Below are 26,752 nucleotides of genomic sequence, written 5' to 3'. Positions count from 1 at the left end.
TCTTGAAATGACTGCAGCAAACTGAGACCATATCTGATCAAACGGGATTTTGCTGAGCTCCAATGTTTCTAATCAAACTCACTGATATGAAAAAAGATAAGTCGTTTCACTTATTTTCTTTCGCAAGAACAAAAACAACAACAGCTGGGAGAGTTCACTCACATCTGTCTCCTAAGATGCCTTCAATGCTGTGTTTGGCCCTCCGCTCGTTGTCCTCCAACTCTTTCTTCTCAATTTCATCTTCATCCTCTTCTTCGTCGCCTTTTCCCCCAAACTTACTCCGCATTATGCGACTGATGGCGCTCACTGTGAAAGTACGTTAAGATAAAGGAAAGTAGTTAGTAAAAATAAATAAATAATTAAAGTAAATATTTTTAAGTCTGAATGTAAAATTAATGTATTACATGAATTGTTTTAAGAAGTGGAATAAATGAACAACTAACAGTTAAAGTATCAAAAACAACAATCTGAAATAAATTGGTTTGTCAGAAATCTTAAAAAGTAGAAAAGTTGCAGTTTATTTATTGTTTTATTTTCCAAATTCAAAATATTTTTATCAGGATGTAGATTTAGTAATTAAATACTGGGAAAAAATACAAATAAAAACAACGGATAATAATAAAGTTAAATTTAAAAAAAATAAAGTGTAGCTAGTAGGCACACTCTGTTCTTTTCTGACTTTTTTTTTTATTTTTTACCTGACGGAACGTTGTTGCGGTCACAAATCCCATCCTTCAGTAATTTATCCCGAATCTCCCAGCTAAACATACCCGGGTTTTCCCGCTTGTATTCTTCTATTCTCCTCTCTACGTCTGGCGATGTCCCCTGCTTCAAAGGTCAGAAAGTTCGCTGTGTTTATTCACTTGTTGTGGCCCTTGGGGCACAAGGCACATGACTCTATTATCACTAAAAATCAACAGGTTACTAAAATGAATCGACGTCAAACACCTTTACATGAATTTGGATCAAAGAGACTCCGGTCCCTACCTTGGGTTTGCTCCCTCCGATGGCCCCGGGTCTGATGGAGCCGGTCTCCTGGTACCGGCACAGGATTTTGGACACGCAGCCGTGGGAGACACGGAGCTGTCGGGAGATGACACACGGCCTGATTCCATGGTGGGCCATCTCCACGATCTTATGGCGGATGTGGTTGGGCAAAGGTCTGCCATTTATGAAAACCCCTCCGAGCTGGTTGACTCGGCCTTGACCCAGCGGTGTAGACACTGGATTGAATCAAAATATTACGAGAACTGGTCACCACGGAGAGGGCAAGTTTAGCAAAGACGCAAAATAATATATAATATAGCATTAATTATATAGGCTATAATCAGCAAAAAAGGGAGGCGACAAATGCTCCACTTGACAAAGAACAGAGCTGATTATGTTATCGGAAGTGAAAATTAAAATGGCCCAAAGTTTTTTAAAGGATAAATTTGAACAAAAAAGTACAAAAATTTGAAAACAGTGTTAAAAATAATTAATAAAACCTAATAAAATGTTAAATATCTGTCAATTGAGATGTAGGGCTATTTTATAGGTATATAACCTCTAATTCCTGTCACTGTGACCTAACAAAGTTAGTCTTGGAGCTGAGCTTTGGGACATGACTGTATAAAAACAATAGTGCCTTTTTGCTAACTAGCTCTCAAACGCAGAAAATCTTAAGCCACTAAAGCGTCCTTTTACCTTCCAGAGGGAAGCCGCTGCGGGGATAGTTCTGGGTCAGCGAGGGTCGCATCATCCTGGGTATTGACCCCGCCAACGCAGTCATACCACCGACACCCCAACGACTGCAGGAACCTCCTCCTCCAGCTGCTCTAGTACCGACCGAGCGGCAGGAGGACGTTGTTACAAAGGTTTCCCCGTCGACTGTGAGAATTTCACCCGAAAATTATCCTGTGTAGCTTCGGAGAAAAGTTAGCCGTGCTCGTGCTAAAGCCAAGCACCGTCCCGGGACAGCCACGAGTCTCTGAGGAGGCAAATTTGACGAGGAAAAAAAGGCAGAGCGTGATTTGGGGGTCGTTAAAAGAGTATGTTTCTCATTCTGTTGGTTTTAATCGCCGGTATTGAGGTTTTCTGAGAAACGCGGGTGCTAAGGCGGTGTAGCCCGGAGAAATATGTTGTTGTTGTTTGTTGACACCGGTTCAAAGTGAGAGCAGCCCGTCAAAAGTAGCGGAGCTCTTCTGTCTCCGCTAGTCAGCGCTCCCGGCTTTGATTGGTAGAGCGTCTGCACTCAGTAGGCAGCGAGGCGCGCGGATTGGCTGAGACTGAAAACTTTCGTCCTATCACAGACTGTCACAATTCCACTCGGACCGGACAGGACAGGGCTTCAATTCACCAAATCCAAAGCTACGGCAGAAACATCTCCAGATCCTCTCGTGTGTTGAGTGAACTGCTGAGTGAAAAGTGAGGCAACAAAAGATGACTGACGAGGAATAATTATTTTGTTAAAATTAGAAGGTCACAGAACTATTTTTCACAGAACTACACAGTCGTCCTGAAAAAAGCGCGTCTATTAATTTTTTTGCCTTGTCAAGTAAAAGTTATCCAAACACTATTTTAATGCCAAAAATTTATAATAAAGACTTGATATGCAGACTAAAAACTGCATATGATATGCAGACTAAAAACTGCAAGACTATATTTAGGATTGCACTAAAATCATAAGGCCCTCCACTGCAGCTTATCCCGTTGAATCTCAGATATGTGTAAGTTTTTCTTGTGAAACATTTGCGTCCTAACGATTACTCCACAAATTCCTGACGGCCTGATGTGTTGCATTGTAGAAAGATTCTTGTGATTTAACTGGTTTGGCACCAAAAACATAATAATTATTATTTATTTTTATTTTCTCGGCCCAGTTTTAATGATAAATAACAGGGTCTATATACTGGGTCTGTCCAGACACACATTTTTCTGTCATCTCTGTTTTTGACTACATTTTATGGTGAATTTTGCTTCAGAAAAAGCTTCAGTCTGACGCAAAACATATGAGTTCAGCGTTTTCAGAACTTTGAGCACCAGTTATAAAAAGCAAAGCTACAAGACAACTGTGCGTAATATCGTCTCCAGTGTGTTTTACGCACGTTATGGCTCATGACCTCCAATTTGTTCCCACCCCATGCCCTCACATATGACTCAAATGGTGCTAAAAAAGTGTGCACCTCTAGGAATTTACTGTGGTTTTCAGACTGCAGCACCGACCAGCAGAGAACAGTCTGAAGGGGGACGTGCGCCACAGCAGGATACGACGCCAGGGCGGCCGTAAAGCTAGTCTAGCTCTGAGGCACTTTAGAGCCGTATACCCCCCCCCCCCCCCCCCCCCCCAAAGGTTATTGTCCAATATTGTCCACCACTCAGTAAAGACGATGGGGGGAGACGAGTTGACTCTGTAAATATTCAGCATCCTTTCTCCTTTTTCAGGGTGTCGTGGGCCATAGCATCCTTTAGCCTGTGATCAGTCACTGAAGGCAGAGACTCAATTGTGAGCGAAGGTTCGCTTTCCTTCACTGTCTAGGTGAAGAAAGTCGATGCCATCATCACCTAAGTGACAATCAAAGTGGATATTCGGTCTGGTGCATCAGCGGAACTTATCAATATTTGACTTTGGAAAATATCATAAATGCAGTTTGCGGTTAAAATTCACTGACTTTTTAGTGGCACTGATGCATTTCTCATTAATACTATTACATCCTTGATTTTGGACCAAATCAAAGCCCACATTTTCTTGTGGGCTTTGCTGTGATCATACAAAAAACATTTGTATCATAAAATATGAGTGGTGGGCCTACATCGATGAATACGCCAGGTGAAGATGTACACTGTTTAAAGCCTGGACCGAAAGTCCTGAAATCTTCGTGTGACTCGCGCAAAACTAAAACTGAAAAGCCCCGCAGCACCTGATCATCTCTTTAACGTCTCAGTCCACTCACCTATGGGCTTTCCACTGAGCAATAGGGGCTTCGACAGAGGGGGTCACTGTCATTCACCTTCATGTACGCAGGGAAGAGATACCCCACAGGCTTAGTAGGTTTCAATTAACACTCGCATTTAAAAAAAAAGGGGGGGGGGGGGGGGGCTTCAAATGTTGTCCTTACTGTCAAAAACGAAGCTGGCTTTAAAATAAGCAGGACTAACGGGGGTCTTTCACCTGCTAATGAGGGTGTCATTATCTGCGGGCTGAAGCTTATTATCATCAGCCAATGAATCCTGCAGGTTTTCATAAGGCGGCTTCAAAGAGAGGAGAAAACTGTTTATTTTCCACCGAAAACGCGTAAAGAGTGATTTCATTTCTACGCTGTGGCAGAGCTTTACGTCAGCCATTCAAGCCAAATTAAACATGAGTAGTAAGGTCAGGGATTTTTCAGGTTGTAGGGAAATCCAAATGAACAGTGTTAATATGCAAATGAATGTTTTACCCCATCTGAGTAGTACAATAAAGTGTAGAAGAAGCTGGGAGTTAAACTGCGTTGTGTTTTCGTTTCTTCTAAAGTTTGAACCATCACTCTTTTCGATGACGGATGTGACGATTTGGGATAGATCCCGTTGAAATTGGATATTATAGAATTTAAAAAAAAAGCCATAGAGGGGCAAATGGAAAACAGAAAGTGAGGCATGATGCATACCTCGACCCTTTTCTTTTAAAGCGACATCGAATCTCCGTGTCCAATCCATTACCGGGGGATGAGATTCAAAGTCAGAAATCTTTCCCGATGAGAAATAAATTACTTGCATCATGCGTGGACGGCATTCACAAACACGTATATTTGTCACATCAATCAGGACACTTTCCATCAGTGTATTAGAGGAGCGGGCTAATTATTTGATTTGAGATAGGATTGAGTGTTTCAGGTGAAAGAAAGTTCAACTTCACGAAGCTCGGTGCTTTACACAAACCACACACAACTGTATGAAAGTTGTTCAAAATAAATTAAAACATCAATAGTGACAATACATTAACACACACCATAAATAGTAATATTTTATATTTGGCCTTGTTACATGTTGACTGTAGGGTCCTTTTATTTCTTCAAGTTTATTAGGCCGGCTATTTTTAGTAGGCTAAAGTTGTGGACCACTTTTTAAGTTAAACTGTGTGATTGTTTCTTTTGCTGACATATTTTTACCACTATAGCCTGTATATTTTAATGGCAACATAATTCATTAAAATATAAAGCAACATTTTCTCCGTTGTTGAGATATTGCCTAATAACTTTATAGACCACTCTTTTACTTCTTACACTAACATTTCTCACTCATGTTTCACTAAAGTTGCCTACCGTCTTTGATTCAGCTGACGTTTTGTTTTAGTTTTTCTGTTTACTGTAGTTTTATTTTTAAATTTATTCGTCCATCTCTGTATCCATCACTTTTAAGAGCAACACACACACACACAAGAAAGTGTATAATTATACAATAAGGCTTTATACAATAAACCCTTATTGTATAATTTGCTGCTTTTTTGTTATTTAAAAGTTGTTGCTTCAATGTTTTATGGAACCATACCATTTACGATGTAGCTATGGTTTAATTGTTTAATTGTGTATCTGTATTTATCTTTACTTCTACTCGACTGCATGGGTTTTATATATATATAAGACCCATGCAAACCCATATATATATATATATATATATATATAGAGAGAGAGAGAGAGAGAGAGAGAGAGAGAGAATTTATTTTATTTGTTTTAGTGTTAGAAATTGTAGTCCAGTTTTTCTGCATTTACCTTGCTGTTGCCAGACACTTTAATTTTCGATTAGTGTTTGATAGCATCCTATTCTATATTTTATTGTTCAATGAGAACTAAATGAAGAAACATAGGATGTCACTGTGCTCTGCCAAAATGATGTTTTGTCTACAATGACTAATGGAAACAAAGAACATGTAAGCTGGTCTTTATTTTAAGCTAATAAAACTAGTAAACTGGGCGTGCTAAGCTGCATTATATATGTATATTATACTGTAGGGCAATGGGTGGAAACTTGTAATTATTAAACTAAAGATAAATAAAAACAAACGATGTAAAGCGACATACATGCAAAGATTAAATTTCGTAAGGTTAGCATTGCTAAAAGAACATGTCGTTTGTAAATGTTTGTAAATGTGCCTCAAACTATTTACCAGAAATCTCTGTAACTGCACTTGGGGGGCCGGTGCACACTCAAACTGGTGAACCGGGGCTCGTTTACATGCTGCTCTAATGATAATAAAAGAGGTGCGTATTCCTCGAAGAAATCCGCTGTGTAAGAACATCAGTTTATGGGGTATGGAACTTCTGGTTAACACGTGATCGGAAGAATGCACGAGCTGAATCGTAACCAGCAATTAGACGGTGAACAGTCAACACTGTTGTTGTTTTTATTTTTAATCTGTTCTGCTGGGTTTATGTTATAAGGGAAAAAATCTTGATGCTCAATGGCTTAATTTATGTGAACTAAAAGGAAGCCTTGTATGAGTAGGTAAACACGCATGACAAATCTCAGGCTGTGATATTAACGCGCACATCAGCATCCAACTCATACTTCAAAAATGTATTTACTTTTAATCAGCGTTTAGCCGCTGAACGTTTGCATAACTAGACCTACATGAGAAGTGCAACCATGTTGACACTAAGGGATGGAATTTGTACTCTTTTTTTTCTTTATTGCGTGTAGCATCCTTTGTCCAGCAGGGGGCATGTTTGACGCACAGCAGGGAGCTAAATGTGTCAAGTTGGATCATACAGCATTCAGTGCATGACCACTCATTATGTAAGCGAGAAGAAGAGACCATTGTCTTCAGCCTAGTGAGGAAAATGAAAAATGGAGCAGATACTCATGTTTCCTTTATTACTGAAATGTGTTTATGTATGTAAAACAGCACATAAAGAACATTTCTCTGTGCAAATACATTTGGTACTTCAACAACAACCACAGAATCTCAGAAAAAAAAAAGAAAAACGTTTTTCTAGGTCCTCTGAAGTAAATACAATGTGCGTACATCTGTCAAAGGTAAACCCCTTTACTTGTGTCAAATAAGAGGGTGAAAGTGCATCAAATACAAGTTGGGAAAAGGTCAAGCAGGACGATTGAAAGCGACATCAGATTGAGAAGGGGAGGAGGGGGGGTTTGTTTAATAGTCAGGTTAAATTGCTTTGCTCTTTCCCCCTGCAGTGAGGTAGGGATACCAAGGGCCAGAAGTGCTTATATGTTTTTTAAAAAAGAAAGGAAAAAAACACTTTGGTGTCCAGATTGAATTCAAATTCTATATTAAATGCTGTCACGGAGTTAGAAGATATCACATTATTCAAATTCGCATGTGTCGTGGAGCACATTTGGCAGTGTAAAGGTCTCACACTGCACCCCTAATAAATAACCGGTTAGATTATAGCAACAGCAACATTCACAGGCTTTACCACTGACTCATGATAAAGCCTGTGAGCTTCAGCCTCTTTCATCCTAGTACATTACATGCAGACCCACAATGCCTTTCAGAGCTATAAATTACATCATCTAAATTATATTATGCTTTAGTTTACTCCAGGCACCGGAATAGCACAAACCCTCTCAGACCATATTGTACTGTTTTTCTATCTTGAATGCCTCTTCCTAATCCCAGCCACACACAGCTCACGGGGATCTTTAAGTATCCAGAGGTAATTATGACTCACAGGATGTCTCAGGAGCCAGAATGACACCAAATGTATCCTTTTAGGAGTTTTCCTTTATAGTTTTAAAGATGTATCACTGGCTTTTCACACATGGCTTTGAAGGAAGAAAACGGGCGGGTTTGGAAGCAGCTGGGAGTGGAGCCTGGATCATTTAGCAAACGAGGGCAGGTTGCTTCCTTCTTCAAAACCACACATTTTTCATGAGCAAGTATGCTAAACATTGGAAACCCTGTTTCTCATTGATGTGACGGGAGGGGGAAATCCCTTCCAGCACCCACAGCTGGGTGCTGTCTGCAGCAGGAGGCCCGTGCAAGATTTCCATTATTATAACAGTGACGTTTTGCTTCATTCAGCAACAAGGTGAGGCACACGAGTCAGAAGACGCACCGTCTCTTCCAATTAAAAAGAAAAAAAATAAAATAAACCTATTAAAAAAAAGCCTTGACCTTTCAGTAGCCAAACATGCACAAATGTAGCAAAACACAGGTTCAAAATCACAAGCTTTGCAGTTTTCCTGCAGTGGTACCCTGCAGGGCGAGGTTAAAGCACAAGGTTCATGAAGTGTCCTCAAGAAAGGCTGATCACTCCCACACCTCTGCACCTGTCGACTATTTACAAGGTTAGATTGTGGATGCATCTTCTACTGTACCTGCATTGGCATCTTAGAGGCTCTCCACGCAAACATATACAAGCAACCCTTCATAAGAACCAGCATGGAAACTCAGTTAATTTCATAACTGAGATGAGATATCAGCAAATATCAGTACAATACAATAGTGCTTTGTTGAGATATGAGTGAACGATCGTGGACAGTTATCATACAGTGATTGGCATAGTGGGATATGCATATTATTCAGCAGGGTAAGGTGGTGAGGGTGTCAAACCTTGGAAATAAGCACTTCAACATTCAGCCATATACAAACCAAATACAGACTTAGGCCCAGGCAGAGGGTCTAAGACTTGGAGTTCACTCATGGAGATACCCAGACTGCAAATTCAAGTGCATAACTTAAGGGAAGAAAAAACAACATATCAAGGATCATGTCGGCCTATTGCTCCAACAACATGAAGGCCTTCGGGTGTTTGCTATACTCATAAAAGGCCATTTTGGGCAAGATTTATTCCTAGAAAAGTAAAGGGAGCAGGAGTTGCCAGTACTATGTACATCACCACCCACACACCCACAGCAGCCTGCAACATCTCCATCGAAAGTCAGAGGCGGCAGCCTATCAGGCGTTTCTCCGGGAGTTACTGGTGGCGGATGAGCGGCCTGTCTCATGGTCCGGTCTGTATTTGAGCCAGCAGATGAGCCATGTGACGACCACCGAGAACATGGCTAAGATGCTGGCTACCGATAGGCAAATGGGTCCCGCCGGCGAGGGAGGAATGCTGTGGCTGTGCACAAAGATCAGGCCCATGAACAGCAGCACCAGCATGGAGAGGAAGGAGAAGATCACGCACACGCAGCCGGTGGTCAGCGCCACCCTCTTGCAGCTCTGACAGCTGTCGTAGCGCACCGAGTCCTGGGAGAGGGTTGTGGCCGCGGACACGGTGGTGGACGGGGTCGCCTGACTGGCGCTGGACGCCCCCGACGCCTCCTCCCGGCGGAGGGCGACCAGAGCCGGGTGCAGCGGGGGAGGGTACGGCGGCAAAGCGTCCTGAGGCAGGGGGTCCGAGTCGATGTAGAGCGGGAAATCCTCCGTCACCTTCGTGTTGTTGGGGAGGTTCTGTATCCGATAATCCGGAACCGGGGTCCGGTGGCGACAGACGGGGCAGCTGATGCGCCATGGCCGCTCCTCCCGAAGGTGAAGCGTGTTCAGGCACTCCTCGCAAAACGTGTGCAGGCACTCTAGGATCTTAGGAGCCCGGCGGTCAAGGTCGAAATAATTGTAGCAGATTTTGCACTCGTACTCCTCGTAGGGAAACGCCGAGGAGGCCTCGCCGGGGGGTTCCGCTCCACTCGATGCCAGATCTACCTCTGCCATGTCATCTTTCGCCATTCACATTCTCCGGTGAACACAAAGGGAGCTGGCGGACAGATGCTGATGACGGTGCACGTCTCTCCTCCTCTGCCCCCTCCTCTCCTCTCCCCTTTCATTGAAACGCCATCATCCGTGTGCAGACATCACCGCTCGTGTGTTTTCTTTTTTTATTGTTGTTCTTGGTTCTTTTCTTTTCTTTTTTCTTTTTTCTTTTTTTAATAATCCTCCCTCTGCGTCCTTTTCATGTGGAGCCGCCCGGACTCAGTTCGGGATCCCGGTAAAATATTTCAAAAGAAGCCCTCGTTTCGTGTTCGCCTGTCTGGGAATAGATGATGTAATGGTGGTGACTCCGGTGGGAAGGTGGGGGGGGGGTGAGGAGGGGGGCTCATCCATCCAGAGAGTCCGAGCATCCCACAAAACAGAGAGAGAGAGAGAGAGAGAGAGAGAGGACTCTGCGTCTTAGAGTCCTGTTAGAGAGCTGCTGTTGCTGTTCCCGCTGTGGTCGTGCAGCAGGCTGCCTATGATGACAGCCATGCTGGCTGGGAATTACGTAGACCCTGGCTCACAATAGGATGCGCTTATTTGGTCAACTGGGGGCGTCAGTCTCTGTTTCCTGTAACACAAAACATCAAAACTCACACGGTGTTCTGTCAGACAGTGACAGTGTTCTGTCTGTGTGTCACAGTGACCATCAACAAGTTTCACGTGAACCAAGGAGGAGGCTCTTCAGAATCATTTACACCTGTAGTCTGAAAAATACATAGCTGGTGTAGGCTGTAGATGGAGGACAGACAACAATCATGGTCATAGTCTTTTCAAACTTCATACCTGCCTCCAGAGGAAGTGAGGGACTAAAGCTGAAGCATAACATCTGAACATTTAGGGCAAATCTAATTAGCCGTTGGGTTATCAAATTAAACTCTAAAGTATGAACATGAGCTCTCAAATGAGAACCCTTTGGAGAGGTATTTTAAAGAATGAGCGGAATTGAAATCATCTGAGACACACATTTGGTTTGACCTAAGGCCAGGGTTCTCAACATGCAGCGTCAGGCCAGTGACGGCCCCTCTCTAGAATCTTATGTGGATTAACTGCTGCCCAGATCAACTGAAAAGAGTCGGAACAATAAGCAGTGAAAAACACAGCAAAGAACACCCTCGGACTGTTAAGAAGCCAACCTCCTATTATATGATCGAGTAAGATGGAAATATTTTTATTCCAAAACTACGGCAACTGACCTCCTGAGTTCCCAAAAACCTGCAATATCAGTGATGTCAGCACAAGCACAAAGAAGAGGTGATGCAACACAGTAATAAGCACTGTGTTATCATATTTAAAATGGGCAAATATTTGAACATGTCAGTTTTCATTGTACCCTTTCCATCTGAAGAGGTTAAATGATGTCTGAATCACTGCATTCTGTTTGTAATCACAATTTACTTTGCACTCTAACAGAATTGTATAACCGATTTTTGTATTAGGTCCCAAGTAACCACGGGTAAGTTAGTTTACTGTTTGGTTATTCAATGATATGAGAAAATGAGCACCAACAATGAGTTTAGATTTTGCACATATGAAAGTGAACATGATAATGTCTACAGAATGGTCACAACTGACCTGTATCCACGTCAGAGCTATTCCCAATCAAAGCTCACTGCTATATTTAAACTGTACAGTTAAGTCTCTGCTGTGGTGAAAATCACAGGCAGATTAATTTTGTGGATAACCACCTCATGACCATAAAATGTTGATTTAAGTAATAAGCATTTTTTGAGGTTGAATTGAACATGTGCACTTGGGCTTCGTGGAATAATGTTTATTATTATTTTAAATCAATGATCAATTAATTATTGATAGAAAAACAAATAGTTATTATTAAGAAAATACCTATAGCCTGCAGAATATGATGGAGAAATGTGACCCTGGCAAAGGTTTCCACTTAGTGACCTGACACATGACACAAAAAAAAACAAAGCATTGAAATCAAACACAACTTTACAATAATTTAGCTCAATGAAAAACATAAAGGAAATCTTAAGCTTAAAAGACCAGAAAAATTTGAAATAAATTGAATACTATAGACTGAAGTCTTATTGGGGTAAATCCTGCCTGTATTTTAAGCTCGGGAGAAAAGACAAGTCATTACAAGAAAACATAAAGTTTCAGAAAAGCCTGTTAAACCTCTTAGAGCATGCGTGTGGTCTGAGCCTGTGGGAGAAGCACATCACTGAATCTGATATCTACGAAATAAACCAATTATTGGAAAAGGGAAATTTGTGTTTTGAGACAAATGCTCACAGTTATGGCGGTTTACTGCAAAAAGCCACACAGTTTGACTCTTCAGACACTCCTTAGTAATAACTCAGTAATAATCCCCCTGACATGCTGATTTAACTTAAAACCTTCTATGAGCGCAGCCTTGGACCACTGAACTTCTGTTGTGCGGTTGTCAGCAACATGAAGATACAGCCCCGTCAAAAGCCCTGCTATCATGGACATGCCATAAATCTTCCTCGTGCTTGCTATAAATACTTGATGATAACACCTGAACCAGCCCGGTATAAAGGTCGTACTAACTTTTAGCTACTGGTGAGCAACTAAAGACTACCGGGTCAGCCCCCTTATGTAGTTAGCCCCGCCTCGCTTCGCACACCTGTGACGCACGGCGAGCCGCACCTGTCCGCCCTTCTACACCCTGCCCCCTGGGATGCGCCCCTGCTTGGGCTCATATCACTTTCCACTACTCGTCCTGTCCGGAACATCCTCATCACCTACTTCCTCTCCTTAGTTTGTGCGTGTGTGTGTGTGCGTCTTTGTGTGAGTGTGTATGTCGGTTCACCTGTCGCGCTGCATGGAGCTCCTGACTTACCTCCACGATTCAGAGCTCGTGGCCCGGTTCCAGCGGCGATGCGGACTCTTCCTCGTCGAAAGCGCGCATCTCAAGCCCGAGAGACCACGTGGGCAGCTGGTGAGGGACAGACTGGACCACCAGGACAGCAATTCCAACTATAAATACAAGGAGAATGGATACGCTTCACGTGTAAGGTTTCTCCTTTAGTTCAATCAAAGCACCGGGGTGAAAGTGTTCATTTTTATTTATTTATTTATTTAAGTCCTGCTGTGTGGCATTAAATTCAGTAGGATAAAGCACAGTTGGTGTCGAATCTCTGAGAATTCACTTTCGGGTTCATTAGATTTATTTGAGATTATGCAAAACAAGCTGTCTGGCTTTTCCCGTTTGACTGGCTGCTTCTGGCAGCCAGCAGATCGCCATGTGCACTATAACAAGTTGGGTCACACACTAACATGTAACAGTGGCCTTGTTGTTTTTCTAAGTAATGTCACTGAGTGAAGATGTAGTCAGGTTACATTCTGACTTAAGTATGAAAGATTTCTTGATAAACGGATCAGCACAAAGCGATATGGATGTTTTTAAAGGCTAGGAAGCCTCAGTAACTGCAGTATATCTCCTTCTATGAGACTTATATACCGACAGAAAAGGCTGTGATGTCCTCTGTGACTCTGGAGGACCTTTGCCAGGTTAATTTTCCCCCATTATGCCACAGTGATGTTGTAAGTGTGTCTTGGAAATGTTTATAACATAAAGTGTGAGTAACAAAGTGGAAGTGCCGGGTTTGAAAGCAGTGGGGATTTACTAGACAATGTGAGGTTTAATAGGAGAGGCTAAGCCAGGGGTGGGCAATCTCAGTCCACGAGGGCCGGTGTCCCTGCAGGTTTTAGATCTCACCTTGGGTCAACACACCTGAATCACATGATTAGTTCGTTACCAGGCCTCTGGAGAACTTCAGGACATGTTGAGGAGCTAATTTAGCCATTTAAATCAGCTGTGTTGGTTCGAGGACACATCTAAAACCTGCAGGGACACCGGCCCTCGTGGACTGAGATTGCCCACCCCTGGGCTAAGCAGTTGCATTATGGGAGATGTTGGACCCATGAGATTAAAACTGCAATTTAGGTGTCTCTGTGAATCCACTGGTTTCATGATAGTCATGCTTGAGTAAAGGAATCCTATAGGTTTCAAACTGCCTGCTTTTTAAATAAGGAAGCTTAAAAGAAAAGTGATATGCCACAAACAAAAAGTGTGTCTGGTCTGGTCTGATCTGATCTGACAGACAGCCAGGCGTTATCTGTAGGCAGCTTGTTCCATGATGTTTGCATTTTATGTGCAGGACTGCGGTAGGCCTCGTTACGAGGTGAGGAACTGGCCGTTGCACTTCCTCTTCCTGCTGTCGGCCAGCCTCGGGCATGAAATCTTCTACATCACCTGTCTGCCCAACATACATTGGAGCGTGGACCCTTTCCTGTGCCGCCGCCTTCTCAACACGTGGGCCGTAAGTCACAGCTGGAGAGAGTGTGTCTTTGTGTGTGAGTGTGTGTGTATATGTCAGTCAGACTGCATTAGCGTGCACAAGCCTCCAGTCTGATGTCTTTTTCCTTCACAATGCCACATCTCTTCTCTATGCTTCTCTGCCTTCTTCTCTTCACCTTTCAACCTCCTTTCATCCTTGCCCCCCCCCCCTCCCCCCCCCCTTCCAGTGACCTGTCTCTGACACCATCATGTGCATATATCCCCAGGCCTTGGGGTGGGGGGGCACAGGGGCCAGCCTGACCAGGACCCCTGACATGGTGAAAGGCCACACATGAGGACACATCAGTGGGAAAGTACTGTTAGGAGCTCCCCTTCAGACGTGTATTCTGGCAGAATCGAGCGCATGATGACCCTGAAAACATGTCAAACCCCAGAAGGAGTCTAGATGTAGACACACACAGACGGCCTCACTCTTTGCAGTGTGTGTGATGGGCAGTGTGTTTTCATGCCCTTTGTGTCCCTGCCCCGAATGCTGGGTGGATGCCCTGTATCTGAACTCCGTGTTTTTTGGGGGCGGGGTGGATTGCATATCATTCTTCTGGAATCCTGGCTGCACCATGCCCCTGTGTGAACTTTCAAACACACGCATAAACAGCTACACACACACACACACACACTCGCAGTCCCCATCTCACTTGCTAAACACACTCATTGCCCTCCCTCTAGTTAGACATTACCAGCGTTACTGTGTGCTCTCCTCCCCCTGCTCTACCAGCAGAGTGTTTTATTGGCCTCGTCGGTGCATTTGAGCGTTCTCTCTCTCTGGACCTGCCATTTGGTCTGTCAGCCCTCGGGGCGTGTCAGCCCGCACCTCTAACTTCTCACAGCGCCCCGCCATTGTGTCGGTGGAGTTATCTGAGGTTCATGGAGGGCTTTGCACCCCCCGTCCTCTCTTCTGTCGTGCACATAAACAGCAAATCTTCGCGCCGGCAGCACGGATGCCACATGCACCCTTGTGTCCTTCACTGCTCGCTCTTGGCTTTACTTAAACAATGACTTTGGTTGACTTAGAAAACAGTTACTGTGCCTCACCATATGGTCATGAATTACACAGGTGTCATTGTAACATAGCGTTATGCAAATCACATGTGCTGTTTAGAATATCAAAACTTTCAGGTTTACATCCGCACAATTGCATAGTTTTTGTTTTTTTAACCACATGAGGTGTTCTAATATGATGTTCCTACATAGTGATAAAAAGTAATTTTATTCCCAGAAAAAGCCACTTCTAACAAAATGTTAGAACAAACCATTTGATACAAATAAGATTATTCTCAAATGGAAAAGTAAAGGCCCACTCAGCAAAGACAATTCTGTAGAAACTTACAAAGGAGCACCGGAGGATCGTACTCTAAATCATAAAAGTTAAAAGAACTGCTTAAAACTGTGCCCAGAAGAATAACAGTTTCCACTTCCTTATTAAAGCTATTGCAGTAAATTGCAGAAACCATGCTGTGGGGACCTGGCATATTGGCTCCACAGCCATATTACGGAGGAACGTGACTCCCAGAATGCCCATTGTACAAACCCAGCCCCTATTATTTGTAGTTAAGGAGTCGTGAAGTCAGGAAAGTTAAACTTTTCAAGGCTTTATTGTAAAAGGAATCATGTGATGTTCAATCTGAACAGAATGGGGTTTTTTTTTCCTGGACTCTACTAGAGGAGCAAAGTGATCTAAGTAATAGGTGGGTGGGGACTTTGTTTGTGATGACCATTTTATATGACATCATGTAGAGCCAACACTATATAAAAACTGTCAGACTCCGAGCAGTCAGAGCTGGATCAGAGAGATTATCTGTACATACACTGACCTTTGAAACTTTGGTCATGTTTAATAGTGGCAGCCACTATGAGAGAAAATAAAATAAAGAATGATAGGTACACTTTAAAAAGACAAAATAATAATGTAAATTCAAACATAAAATTATCCAAAAAGTTATTATTATAGGAAAAAGGCACCGCACAGTGTTTTAATGATTCTACATGTTATCTGAACATTATGTTGGTGTATAAGCTCAGTTTTAAGGAAATCCATGATAGAACCTCTTGAAGCTGTGATATCGGTGGTTATATTCACTGATACTTCACTTTGTTGTGTACATTCATTAACAGGGTTAGGGTCCTACCATGATTTATCACAATAATTCTGATGACACATGTATTTTACAGCACCTTGGAGGTCATATATTAGAAAAATATATGAGCTAGCCACCCAGTTTTGAGCTAAGCTAAGCTAAGCTAAGCCCGCTTAGCATGTCACCATGAACTAACATTCTTGTGTTTTTGACTTATAAACAGTAGCCTGTGGGACAGCCAATCTCCTCCACACATACACACACATACACACACACACACACACACACACACACACACACACACACACACACACACACACACACACACTCATTTTCATATCTTAGTGAGGATATCTAACTGACATAATGCTTCTCCTAGCCGCTTACACTAACCCTAACAATCAAAAATGAATGCCTAACCCAAACCCTTAGGCTAAATCTAACCATAGCCTAATTGTAACAATGACACTAAACCACATTTTGAGCCTCAAAAATGCCTTTAAACTTGTGGGGATGGGTATTTTGTCCCCATAAGTGACTGTTGGTCCCCACAAGTCTAGTGACATGCCAATTTTCTGTCCTCACAAAGATGTCTAAACCAGTACTCACAGCGACACATACATATGGACGCACGCTTGCACAGAGTCTCATCTACATGTTGACAGATCAAAGTCCAAAGCTGCTCTGGCCTCGATCAATATACTTATTCACAGGATCACTCAGAGCATGTGTGAGCTATCTTTAACTCTTCCCCTAATGTGGCCAGACTGTCCCTGGGTCAGCCCGTTTGATGTGACCGTTACAATGAGACACTGGGGTGACAGCTTCACTGGAGGCAGCTGAATGTGATGTTTGTGTGGATGGTGAGTTCAGAGGGTGGTGGGGGGGTATCATATCATGCAAGCACTTGAACTGGTATGCAGATCCATTGTGTGAAGGCAGACGGTGGGGGTGCACACTAGTATGGATTATTGCTTGAATACACAGATGTGACGTACGAAAGGGGTCGGGTTTGCCATTGTCTGACCTCAGTTTATTGTTCACCTCCTGGAGCCAATTATTCTGTCTGTCTCAGTTTGTGTGGGTACAGTCAGTGTAGACGCAAATATTGCAATAACACACTTCATATTCAGTCATGACCAGAGGATAGGGAGAGAAGGGACAGTGTAGTTTTGGATGAGGAAAACAAAGAGGTTTGTGAGCTCTGGTTTACCACCAGAGCTCACAGTGAGAGATACTGTCCATATCCAATGCAATTCTCCATTGCAGAAGTGCCTTAAATCTGCATTCTTTCTTCTGGCCTTTAAGGGGTTTATATAAAAGTCTAGGAGAAAAGGTCTCTATTAATCACTTGATTTGTGATGTCAGTACACACTTACCTAATTCCCCAGTCCCAATTTCTAGGAACTGGTTGGTTTGGCAGTTAAGTACAATGTGTACCTTGAAGGCGGACTTTCTTCATTTCTGGTTTCCATTTGCCTTTCCCAAGTTTCACTGCCACTCAAAGTTAGTTAGTGAGTGTTTGCAGACACATTGACTATGGGTGACTGCTATAATGTTTAAGTGACCAGCACTATCTTTGCAACCAATTTTACCTAGCAACAGCCCCCAGCAACCACTGCGCAACTGGTTGCAGAATAAGACTGGATGTTCCCAGAGGGGTCCCAAACTGGCCTCTAGGCCTGTGCGACAGAGGCCTAATAGGTTTGTTCTTTATTCAATACTTTTCGCTAAGTCAAACTTAACACTATGATTTAAAAAAAAAAAAAAAAAAAAAATATATATATATATATATATATATATATATATATATATATATATATATATATATATATATATAAGACAGAAATGACAGTATCAATCATCTCATCTAACTCTCGGTTAAAGTGTGCATGTGTTAATTCTAGTCTGTGTAGCAATGATGAACCAGACAATGATGGGCTATCTCTCTAGGAAAGACTCTTTCTATCCCACCTATGAACACAGCAACCCTCAAGAAGAGGTTTTATCAGTCCGAGCTCTGACTTCAGCCTCATCCAGCATATTAATTTATATTGTTTAAGATTGAGACGGATGTTCAGTGTCCTCACACAGTTGGTCCTATCATTTTTCTCAATGTCTATCTGCATCTGTTTCTCTAAATAGTTGCTGCACTAACAGCGGGTCAGAAGATGTGCTCTTATATCATTTGCCATGGTAACAAGCGTTTCCTGATTACAGTGTCAGTGGAGACGGTAATAACAACCTCTCTATTCTCTCCCTTAAACACACACATTAGTATCCTATCTCCCTCTCCATGAACTAGCCTCCCTGCTTCTTGCTAAGACAGCCATTCATTAAATATACAAGGCAGAGCTTTAAATAAACCCGGAGCTGGAGCAGGCTGCCCCATCGAGGGCCACTGGGGATCTCATGAAAAAGAATAGGCAGCACATTTGGCAGGACACACACATTGGTACACCCCCCCCCCCCCAGCACGCGTGCACACCTCGCGCCGACTGTGTCATTGTGTCAGAACCCCTCTGTCTCACCATACCAGCTGGAGACGCTGCATCAGCAAACTCTACTTTCTTCAGTTCCTTGTAGTAGATTTTGTTACCATACTACTGCAGCATCTGCACTTTATACAAGTGTGAGTCTCTGCTCTTGGGCAGTTTTTCTTTTTTGAGTGGGGACGATGATTACTTATTTATGAGATTGTGTGATTAGCTTTAAAGTGGGATCCTTGCTTCCTCTTTGCGTTATTTTATCATCTAATTTCTGCTTTTGTGGCCAGCATACTTTAGTACACTTCTGCAGCATTTCTTATTGCTTTATTGTAATAATACACCATAGTGGAAGGGATGGCAGATATATACCATTTGAAGCTAACAACACGGTACCATAATGCACTACTAAAGCTGTGCTTTTCTATCGTTTGCAGTTAGTGATGTACGTCGGCCAGGTGATGAAGGACCTCCTGAAGCTGCCTCGCCCTTTCTCTCCCCCTGTTGTCAAGCTGGAGACGCGTGTAGACGCAGAATACGGACTGCCCTCCACCCACGCTATGGCAGCAACTGCCATCTCCTTCACACTTTTACTAAGCGCCACCTCCAGAATACAGGTGAGCATTCAGGAGAAACATGAAACACAGCAAGCAAGCTTAATGATATCTGTTCCAAACTGGCTCAGATTCACTTTCCGGAGTTTTCAACATCATTCCAGAATTTCCACCAGCAAATGAAGCTGGCTTACATCCAAAATGAGTCACAGCAACAGTAAGGAAAAAGCTATCAACCAGTAAATTTCACCCTCGTTATCACACTATAAGCATTATGGGGAGCATAATTACAAAATAATGTCATGTTCTGTTCAATAAGTGTTCAAACCTGCAATTAAGCCATGTTTTTATATAGACTTGTATACAACAGGTCTTCATTTTGCAACCACACCAGTTGTACCCTCCTTGCAAGAAAGCCAGTTTAGCTTCACTTGTCAGACCCCAAAGTCACTACAGTCAGTGCACATTACACTTCAGCCATGTCCATTTGGAACTTCATTACAATGTCTGTCTGTATAAAACTGAAGTACGTCACATACAATTTGTTGGGTTTCCATGACACTGCAGCTTTAAGGGGAATGTATCAAAATCTGCTGGATGGATTGCCATAAAATTTGCTGCCTAAAATTACACTATTTAGACAAAAGGATTGAACTACTACACATTACACCTACAGGAGCTGCTCGGTCATAGATATCCATGCCATGAAGCTCCCAGCACACAGTTTTTGTGCTGGTATTAACAGCAGAGGAGGTTTGGAGCTCTGAAGTTGCAGTTATCCTGCTAGCAGTTGATTGAGGAATATCTAGGAGAGCAGAAATTTCACAAACTGACTTGTTTTAATGCTGGTATCCTATTACAGTTCATGCTTGAATTCAGTGAGCTCTTTAGAACGACCCATTTTTTTCACAAATGTGTCAGTGAGACTAAACACCTGAATTCAGAGATAAGACTTTAGCCAATACAGTGTATGTCTGTGATAAACTGTAACTTAAACTTCGATATTTCCATCACTGGTTTAATTTAACCAAGGCGTATCTACCACTATGATGGTGAACCTGTTCCACACAACATTGAGCCGTAAAGTCAAATTTCAGAACTTGCCTGTTTTTATAATTTGGCTTCAGTGAGAGCTGTAGATAGGTCATTTAGGATCAGTAATAACTGACATTAAATTGCCATTTTTTTAAAAAAAAATTCCACTGTAAAAATGTCAGGTGGACATATTTATAAACTCTGAATATTCAAACTGTTAGCATAATAATGTCAGCATTAAGCTCAGTGTGGCTTAACATTAGGAATATAAACAAATCATAATCAGCTTCATGGCTGACATGATTTGGACTTTTTCTAAATATTTCTTCTATTTCAGTTCAATTCAATTTTATTTATATACCACACAATTATAACAACAGTTGCCTCAAGTGCTTTATATTATAAGATACAGATAAGACCCAAACAATCAGAGGATTAAGCAAGCATTTGGCAACAGTGGAAAGAAAAAAAACCTTTCTTTTAATGGGAAGAAACTACCAGCCGAACGATGGGAGGGGCGGCCATCTGTGACAGGTGGGGTTGAGGGGAGGGAGACAGGATAAAACACACGATGTGGAAGAGAGCCAGAGATTAATAATAACTAAAGATTAAGAATGATGTGGCAATTGATACCAAGTGATGTGTAAACACGTAGAAAGGGAAAAAGGTGAGTGAAGAAGAAACACTCAGTGGATCATGGTAAGCCCCCAGCAACCTAGGCGTATTGCAGTATAATTAAGGGAGGATTCAGGGTCACCTGATCCAGCTCTAAATATATGCTTTATTAAAAAGGACATCTTTAAGCCGAATCTTAAAAGAAAAGAGCTTGTCTGTCTCTAGAATGCAAACTGGGAGCTGGTTCCACAGAAGTGGAGCCGAAAAGCTGAAGGCTTTGCCTCCCGTTCTACTTTTAAATATCCTGGGCACCACAAATAAACCTGCAGTCTAAGCGCGAAGTGTTCTAATGGAGTGATACAGGACTATGAGGTCTGTGTGGCCTGATTATTCAAGGCCTTGTACATGTGGACTTATGAGAAAGAGGAAAATGAAACAGCATTTACAGCACTTACTCTGCAATGCTGAAAAGCCTGACAAATACCAACTTAAATAACTTCAGGCTCTAACATTTATCTCTTTTCTTAAATGTTTATCAAGCTTGGGGTCACAGGCTACGCGCCTGACAGGGCATCCCAGGGCTAACACAATAAGATGATCAGGATATAACATCAATCAGACATTTTCCATGTGGTTCTACAAACTGTTTCTTGATTTGCTACTGAGATAATATTACTGAAACTGAATAGTCATGGTTCATTACCATTGCCTACCACAGATGATGTATTTCATCTGCTATTAGAGCTGGGAAGTGTTGGCTAAGTGGATGTTGAACTGTAATTCAGACACTAGGTTTCTAATTAGATGTGCTATTAAACTGCCATTGGATTTTATGGACCGCAGTAAGATTGGGTGTTGAGTTATCCCAGCTAAATGATCGTTTTCTCTCAGATCCAAGTGTCGTCACTGGGATCCTGAGGATGGCGGTTTGGGATGAAGGGAGTGGCCCAGCTGTCCATCACAGAGTCGTGCCTGAGCTGTTGGACAATGGGTGGGGAAGGGCGGGGCCAGCAGTCACCATCAGTCACCATCAGCCACACCCGTCGAGCTGCTGTTTGGTCTTCTGATGGACTCCGCTGAGTCAATGACTGTCAGTCCACGTCTCCACCTCCCTCCTCCTCCTGAGTCTTCCTCTCTTTATCTTTCCCACTCCTCTGTCGAGTCAATAAAACAATCAGGGGCTCAATCATAGACTGTCTTAGTCACGCAGTGTGTTTGACTGAGGAGCTGAATGAATGCTAAACCCTTCAGTTTAGTGGTTTACAGTCTCCGGAGCTGTCAGACTGATTTGCGGTTGGATCGTTTAGGCTAGCTCTGTGTCACACTTTGTTGCAGTGGCTGTTCTCAGGGTCAGAGAAATCAGATCAGCACCCCAGGGACATGCATGTACAGTAGAGCCCTTAAACGTGTCCCGAAATTCCTCAAGGAATGCCCTGAAAGAAAAGAGCATGTATCACTATAGATGAGTAGCAGGCTGTTGCAGAGGCCACTGAATAGCCACAAGGCCTTGGGGCAACTTCTCCCCAAGCAGGTCAGAGGTCACGACAGTCAATCACAGAGTGACTCTTTCCCCCCTCCTTTCTCTGACATCCTTTGTGGCCATTCATAAAAAAAACTCTCTTCATGAACTAGCAGTGAATAGGCTTCCAGCTGCAGAGGACAGGAACAGACACAGGAAAAAAGGCAGAGGGCAGGATAAGAGGGGGCTCAGGAGAGGAGGGAGGCCTCTCTTCTCACTGTTATTGAAATGGATGAAGGAAACAAAACCTGCCACTATAGGTAAAAGATGGAGAGACAGTAGAGCAGGGTTGTCAAACATAAGGCCTGGGGGTCAGAATCGGCCTGGCAAAGACTCCAATTTGGCCCACTGGACGGCTTTGAAGAAGGATGGAGATTTTGGACTTTAAACTGTACTCTCATAAGTGCCACAGCTTTTTCTACTGATAAAGACCTCCTCCATGCCTATTTACACTACACCAAAGTAATTTTAAGCTCAAACAGTCATGCTGAGAGGCCTTCGTTTTCTACACCAGGATTTCGTTATCGTGTGTAAAAAGTGAGAAGTGCTGTTGCAATTGCACTTCTTTTTCTTGTATTAAAATATCTCAAGAATTAATTGTGCAGTAACAACTTCTTTTCATTGACAGACAGGGAAGCTTCGCCCATCCAGCCCACTGAAGATTAAAGTGAGCTGTATGTGGCCCACAATGTAAAATGAGTTTGACATCCCTGCTGTAGAGGAATAAAGGAGCAGCGACAGGCAGTACATCAACTAGGCAGGCTATATAACTGGCAGAGACGAGCTAAACGCCCAAATGAGGAGCATTGATGAATGGATGATTTGATGGCAAAGTGGAAAGAAAAAAAGCACCAAATAAAAACAATTCTTGGGTTTTTTCCTTGAAAGATGACTGCACAAGGAAGAATTGTAGACATGCCTCATCCTGCTGATGGATTTAATCTTTTATCATGTAATCAGGGAGTGCTTTTTGCTCTACGGTCGCTGTGATGTCTGCTGATAACGTGGGTATTTTTGTGCCTCAGTTCCAGTTCGAGGTGGGCCTGACCATCGCAGTGACGCTGCCGACCTTGGTGTCTCTGAGCCGCCTCTACACTGGCATGCACTCGGTTTTGGTGAGCTATTCTCTCAACTCGCGCACACACACACATGCACACATACTACAGTATAAAACATTAAAGCTCAACACGGGATTCATTATTCATTGTGTCTGCTTAAGTTGTCTGGCTGAGGCTTTGATCCAAGACTCAATATTCAGCAGGCACTTCATGCTGCCTTCTTTTAAATGGGAAGCATCAGCACTTATGACTCATGCAGTTATTTTTTTATCACGTTTATTAAGACCATAGCCATTTAAAATGTGGGATTACGGGAAATATGCTCATCTGCTTTCTTGCTTGCGAGAAAATTCCCAAAACATCTGACTCTAATATCCAGTCATGCTGAGACTGAATGGTAGTTGACGTCTTTCATGGTTTCAAGTGGCGTATGTCACGCTGGTCAGTCACACAGAGGCCACACTATTCAGATTTGTGCACAGCACCATAGTAAAATTTGATCTTTATTTACAGTGGAGTACAAAAAGGTTAAACTACCCATCGTCCACTGTTACAACACCATACCTCCTCATAAATGCACCTTGTAAATCATAAATAATATATACGCCTGGTCAGGTTTTATATGATCTAACCTATGCCTGCAATCCATAAATCTTTAATAATTCCTTTGCAACTCTTTGCAGGGTATAGCACACACTTTCACTTTCTGCCCAAACACATCTCATTCCAGACATTCCTTAATGAAAAAGCATCGGTGTGCACACAGTCAGATTTACTCTGAGTCAGACCTGTCTCCACAATTCTGTCCTCTGAAATATCACAGAGGACACAAACAGAGGTTTACTTGCTTAGGTTGTAAGAAGTGTACATAAAGTCTTGAATGAGAGGTTATGAATGAGACTCATAGCCCATAGCAGAACAAATCACAGGATTCAACAAATATTAACACACATGAGAGGACAAAAGGTGCCTTCATTTGATATTAAAGTCTATTATTAATTACCAGGTCAGATCAGGAAGAACTGGTGTATTACAGTGTGTATTTTTCTCCACCTCAGACAGACGAGTTGTTATACAGGAGCTTTTCTCAGACTGAGACCTGGACTCCTTTAAAGCTGTCAGACATGTTGATTTTAGTGTTGGTAAAAGTCTGTGTTCACTAAAGTTTGGATTTTCCTGTCATTTTTCTGCATAAATTCAAAGTAAATATTGTTATATTGTATCACTGTAGTGCACGTGAATGGCTACAGTAAATCAACATAAACAGATTTTTATCCAAAATGACCAAAACCGGCCTGTAGTGGTACATTGTTAAGTCCTATTGTGTTCCTGTTTGAAACACATCGGGAGAGCTAACTGAGCGCTAACAATGGGCTCATATTTTCAGAGTAGACACAAAGGTGATAAGTCTTCTTATCTGAGTTTTGTCAAGATAAAAAATACCTGTACCTTTCTATTTTATTCCTGATGCATTCGTTGTACAACGCCACAACTTAAAAAAAAAATTGGTGGAACACTGTGTAAAATGTAAATACAAACATGCAATGATTTACAGACCTCATGAACTCATATTTCCTTCACAATAGAACGCAAAAAGCATTTCAAATGTTTAAACTGAGGAAAATGTGAAAAATAGTGGTTCACTTTGAATTTAATGGCACCAAGACATTTCAAGTTAGGGCAGGGACTGTGTTTGCATAGTGCATTCTAGCTGCGCAACAGTCCTGGGTTGCATTTCTCATTTCATATGGATTGATGCCAAATGTTACAGGCAAGTCAATTATGCACACACACTCTAAAACAAAGCCATGCTGTTATAATAGATGCACCATATGATTTATCATTGTCTTGCTGAAATATGCAAGACCCTTCCTGAAAAACCATTGTCTGGATGGGAGGATGCGCTGCTCTAAAACCTGCATTTACCTTTGAAGACTGATGGTGCCTTTCCAGACATGCAAGCTGCCACTTCTGTAGGCAGTAATGCACATCCATCCGATCAGAGCTTTTTAACTGAGTGCTGATAACGAGCCAGATGATCCTGTGTTTTCCAAAAAAGAATATCACATTTCAATTTCTCTGACCACAGAGCAGTTTTCCTCTTTGCCTCAGTCTATTTTAAATAATGTTTTCGTCCAGAGAAGACTTGTGTTCCAGAGCGCATGCATTGATTTTTATGACAGAATCTTGACTGTTTTTAGTGCAGTGCTGTGTGAGGATGATGCATACCTGATGAAAACAGGCAGCCAATATTGATTTTCCACCTTGTCCCTTGCACACAGAGATTTCTCCAGAATCTTTTGATGATTTTATGAACTGTAAATGATGAGATATTTAAAGTCTGATGAACAGTATTCTGAAATTTGTACAGTTTTCTGCAGATTGGTGAAACTCTGTCTCTCTAAGCCGCTCTTCTTATAACCAATCGTGTTACTGAGCAGTTTCCAAGTAACCTAATTAGTTGCAAAATGTTCCTACAGCTGTTTCATTTTATCCCCAATTTTTCAGAAACATGTTGCTGCTATCAAATTCAACATGAGCTAGTATTTTCTTGAAATAGTGAAATGTCACAGTTCAAACATTTGATATGTTTCCTATGGTCTTTTGTGAATAAAATGCGGGTAGATGACATATGGAGATGCATTGCAGCATCCCATTTTTTTAGGAATTTGGTTTATAAGTGATTCTTCTTTTTCCGCCTCCAGGATGTTATCTGTGGGATCTTGATCTCTGCCGTGCTGTTAGGGGGCACCTATCCCTACTGGGAAACAATGGACCACTTCCAGCTCAACAGCCCCATCTCCCCCATTGTAGTGCTGGTACTGTTCTACTTCCTCTGCTACATATACCCAGAGCTGGACCATTACAGCACCACACGGGCGGATACGACCACCATTCTGGGAACGTGTGCCGGGGCCTCAGCGGGGTACTGGGTGAATCAGCAGCTGGGGCAGACGTTTGAGCCTGAGGGGATGTTGCCTGTACCTTTGCCCACGCTGACAGCGAGCGCACTGGCGTTAGGCACTGGCCGCTTCTTGGTGGGGGCTGTAATACTGCTGGCAACTCGGCAGATAGCGAAAACGGTGAGCCTGCACGTGTTGTATTCATGGTACAAAGTACCAAAAAGTGACAACAATGCCAGGAGGAGGAAAGAGATTGAAGTGCCTTCTAAGTTTGCCACATATGCATCTGTTGGGCTGGTTAATTCTATACTGGCCAACAGAATTTTCCTTTTTTTGGGACTGTTATGACCTGACTGATCAATATGATCTGAACAAAACTGAACCTCATATTTATCTCAATGTTCTTAAAATGATCATTTTTTTTGTAATACGTTGCAAGATTTTCAGAAAAAGTCCTCAGAGGGAATGATTCACAACTGTGTACTT

The 26,752-nt window shown here is 42.4% G+C and overlaps 3 protein-coding genes across 5 annotated transcripts in view; 1 reads left to right on the top strand and 2 right to left on the bottom strand.

Moving 5' to 3' along the window:
• Window positions 1-1,888, bottom strand: part of pax3b (paired box 3b) — a 28,606-nt gene extending 26,718 nt beyond the window's left edge. For both annotated transcript variants that reach the window (XM_063492796.1, XM_063492797.1), the window contains exons 1-4: window positions 1,687-1,888; window positions 988-1,223; window positions 699-828; window positions 163-306 (exon numbers count right to left, since the gene is read on the bottom strand). In XM_063492796.1, the coding sequence (XP_063348866.1) occupies window positions 163-306; window positions 699-828; window positions 988-1,223; window positions 1,687-1,771 (595 nt within the window). In that variant the 5' untranslated portion in view covers window positions 1,772-1,888. The remainder of the gene's footprint in view (window positions 1-162; window positions 307-698; window positions 829-987; window positions 1,224-1,686) is intronic.
• A 4,931-nt stretch (window positions 1,889-6,819) lies between these two features.
• Window positions 6,820-10,155, bottom strand: LOC134641660 (E3 ubiquitin-protein ligase rnf152-B). Its single transcript, XM_063494154.1, has one exon. It carries the CDS (start codon window positions 9,647-9,649, stop codon window positions 8,879-8,881), a length of 771 nt encoding a protein of 256 aa, XP_063350224.1. The 5' UTR covers window positions 9,650-10,155; the 3' UTR covers window positions 6,820-8,878.
• A 2,230-nt stretch (window positions 10,156-12,385) lies between these two features.
• Window positions 12,386-26,643, top strand: sgpp2 (sphingosine-1-phosphate phosphatase 2). Of its 2 annotated transcripts, XM_063494097.1 has the most exons (6): window positions 12,386-12,565; window positions 13,259-13,264; window positions 13,833-13,983; window positions 19,020-19,199; window positions 23,331-23,420; window positions 26,069-26,643. In XM_063494097.1, the coding sequence occupies exons 1-6, from the start codon at window positions 12,459-12,461 to the stop codon at window positions 26,612-26,614; spliced, it is 1,080 nt and encodes a 359-aa protein (XP_063350167.1). In that variant the 5' UTR covers window positions 12,386-12,458; the 3' UTR covers window positions 26,615-26,643. The 2 variants fall into 2 exon arrangements, with proteins under 2 accessions (XP_063350167.1, XP_063350166.1); XM_063494096.1 differs by lacking the exon at window positions 13,259-13,264 and having other exon boundaries at window positions 12,386-12,671; window positions 13,822-13,983.
• The last annotated feature ends 109 nt before the right edge of the window (window positions 26,644-26,752 follow it).

This window comes from Pelmatolapia mariae, linkage group LG14 (assembly GCF_036321145.2).
Source record: "Pelmatolapia mariae isolate MD_Pm_ZW linkage group LG14, Pm_UMD_F_2, whole genome shotgun sequence".
Classification (NCBI taxonomy): domain Eukaryota; kingdom Metazoa; phylum Chordata; class Actinopteri; order Cichliformes; family Cichlidae; genus Pelmatolapia; species Pelmatolapia mariae.
Note: the sequence above shows the minus strand (reverse complement) of the source record. Positions and strands in the feature narration are given on the sequence as shown.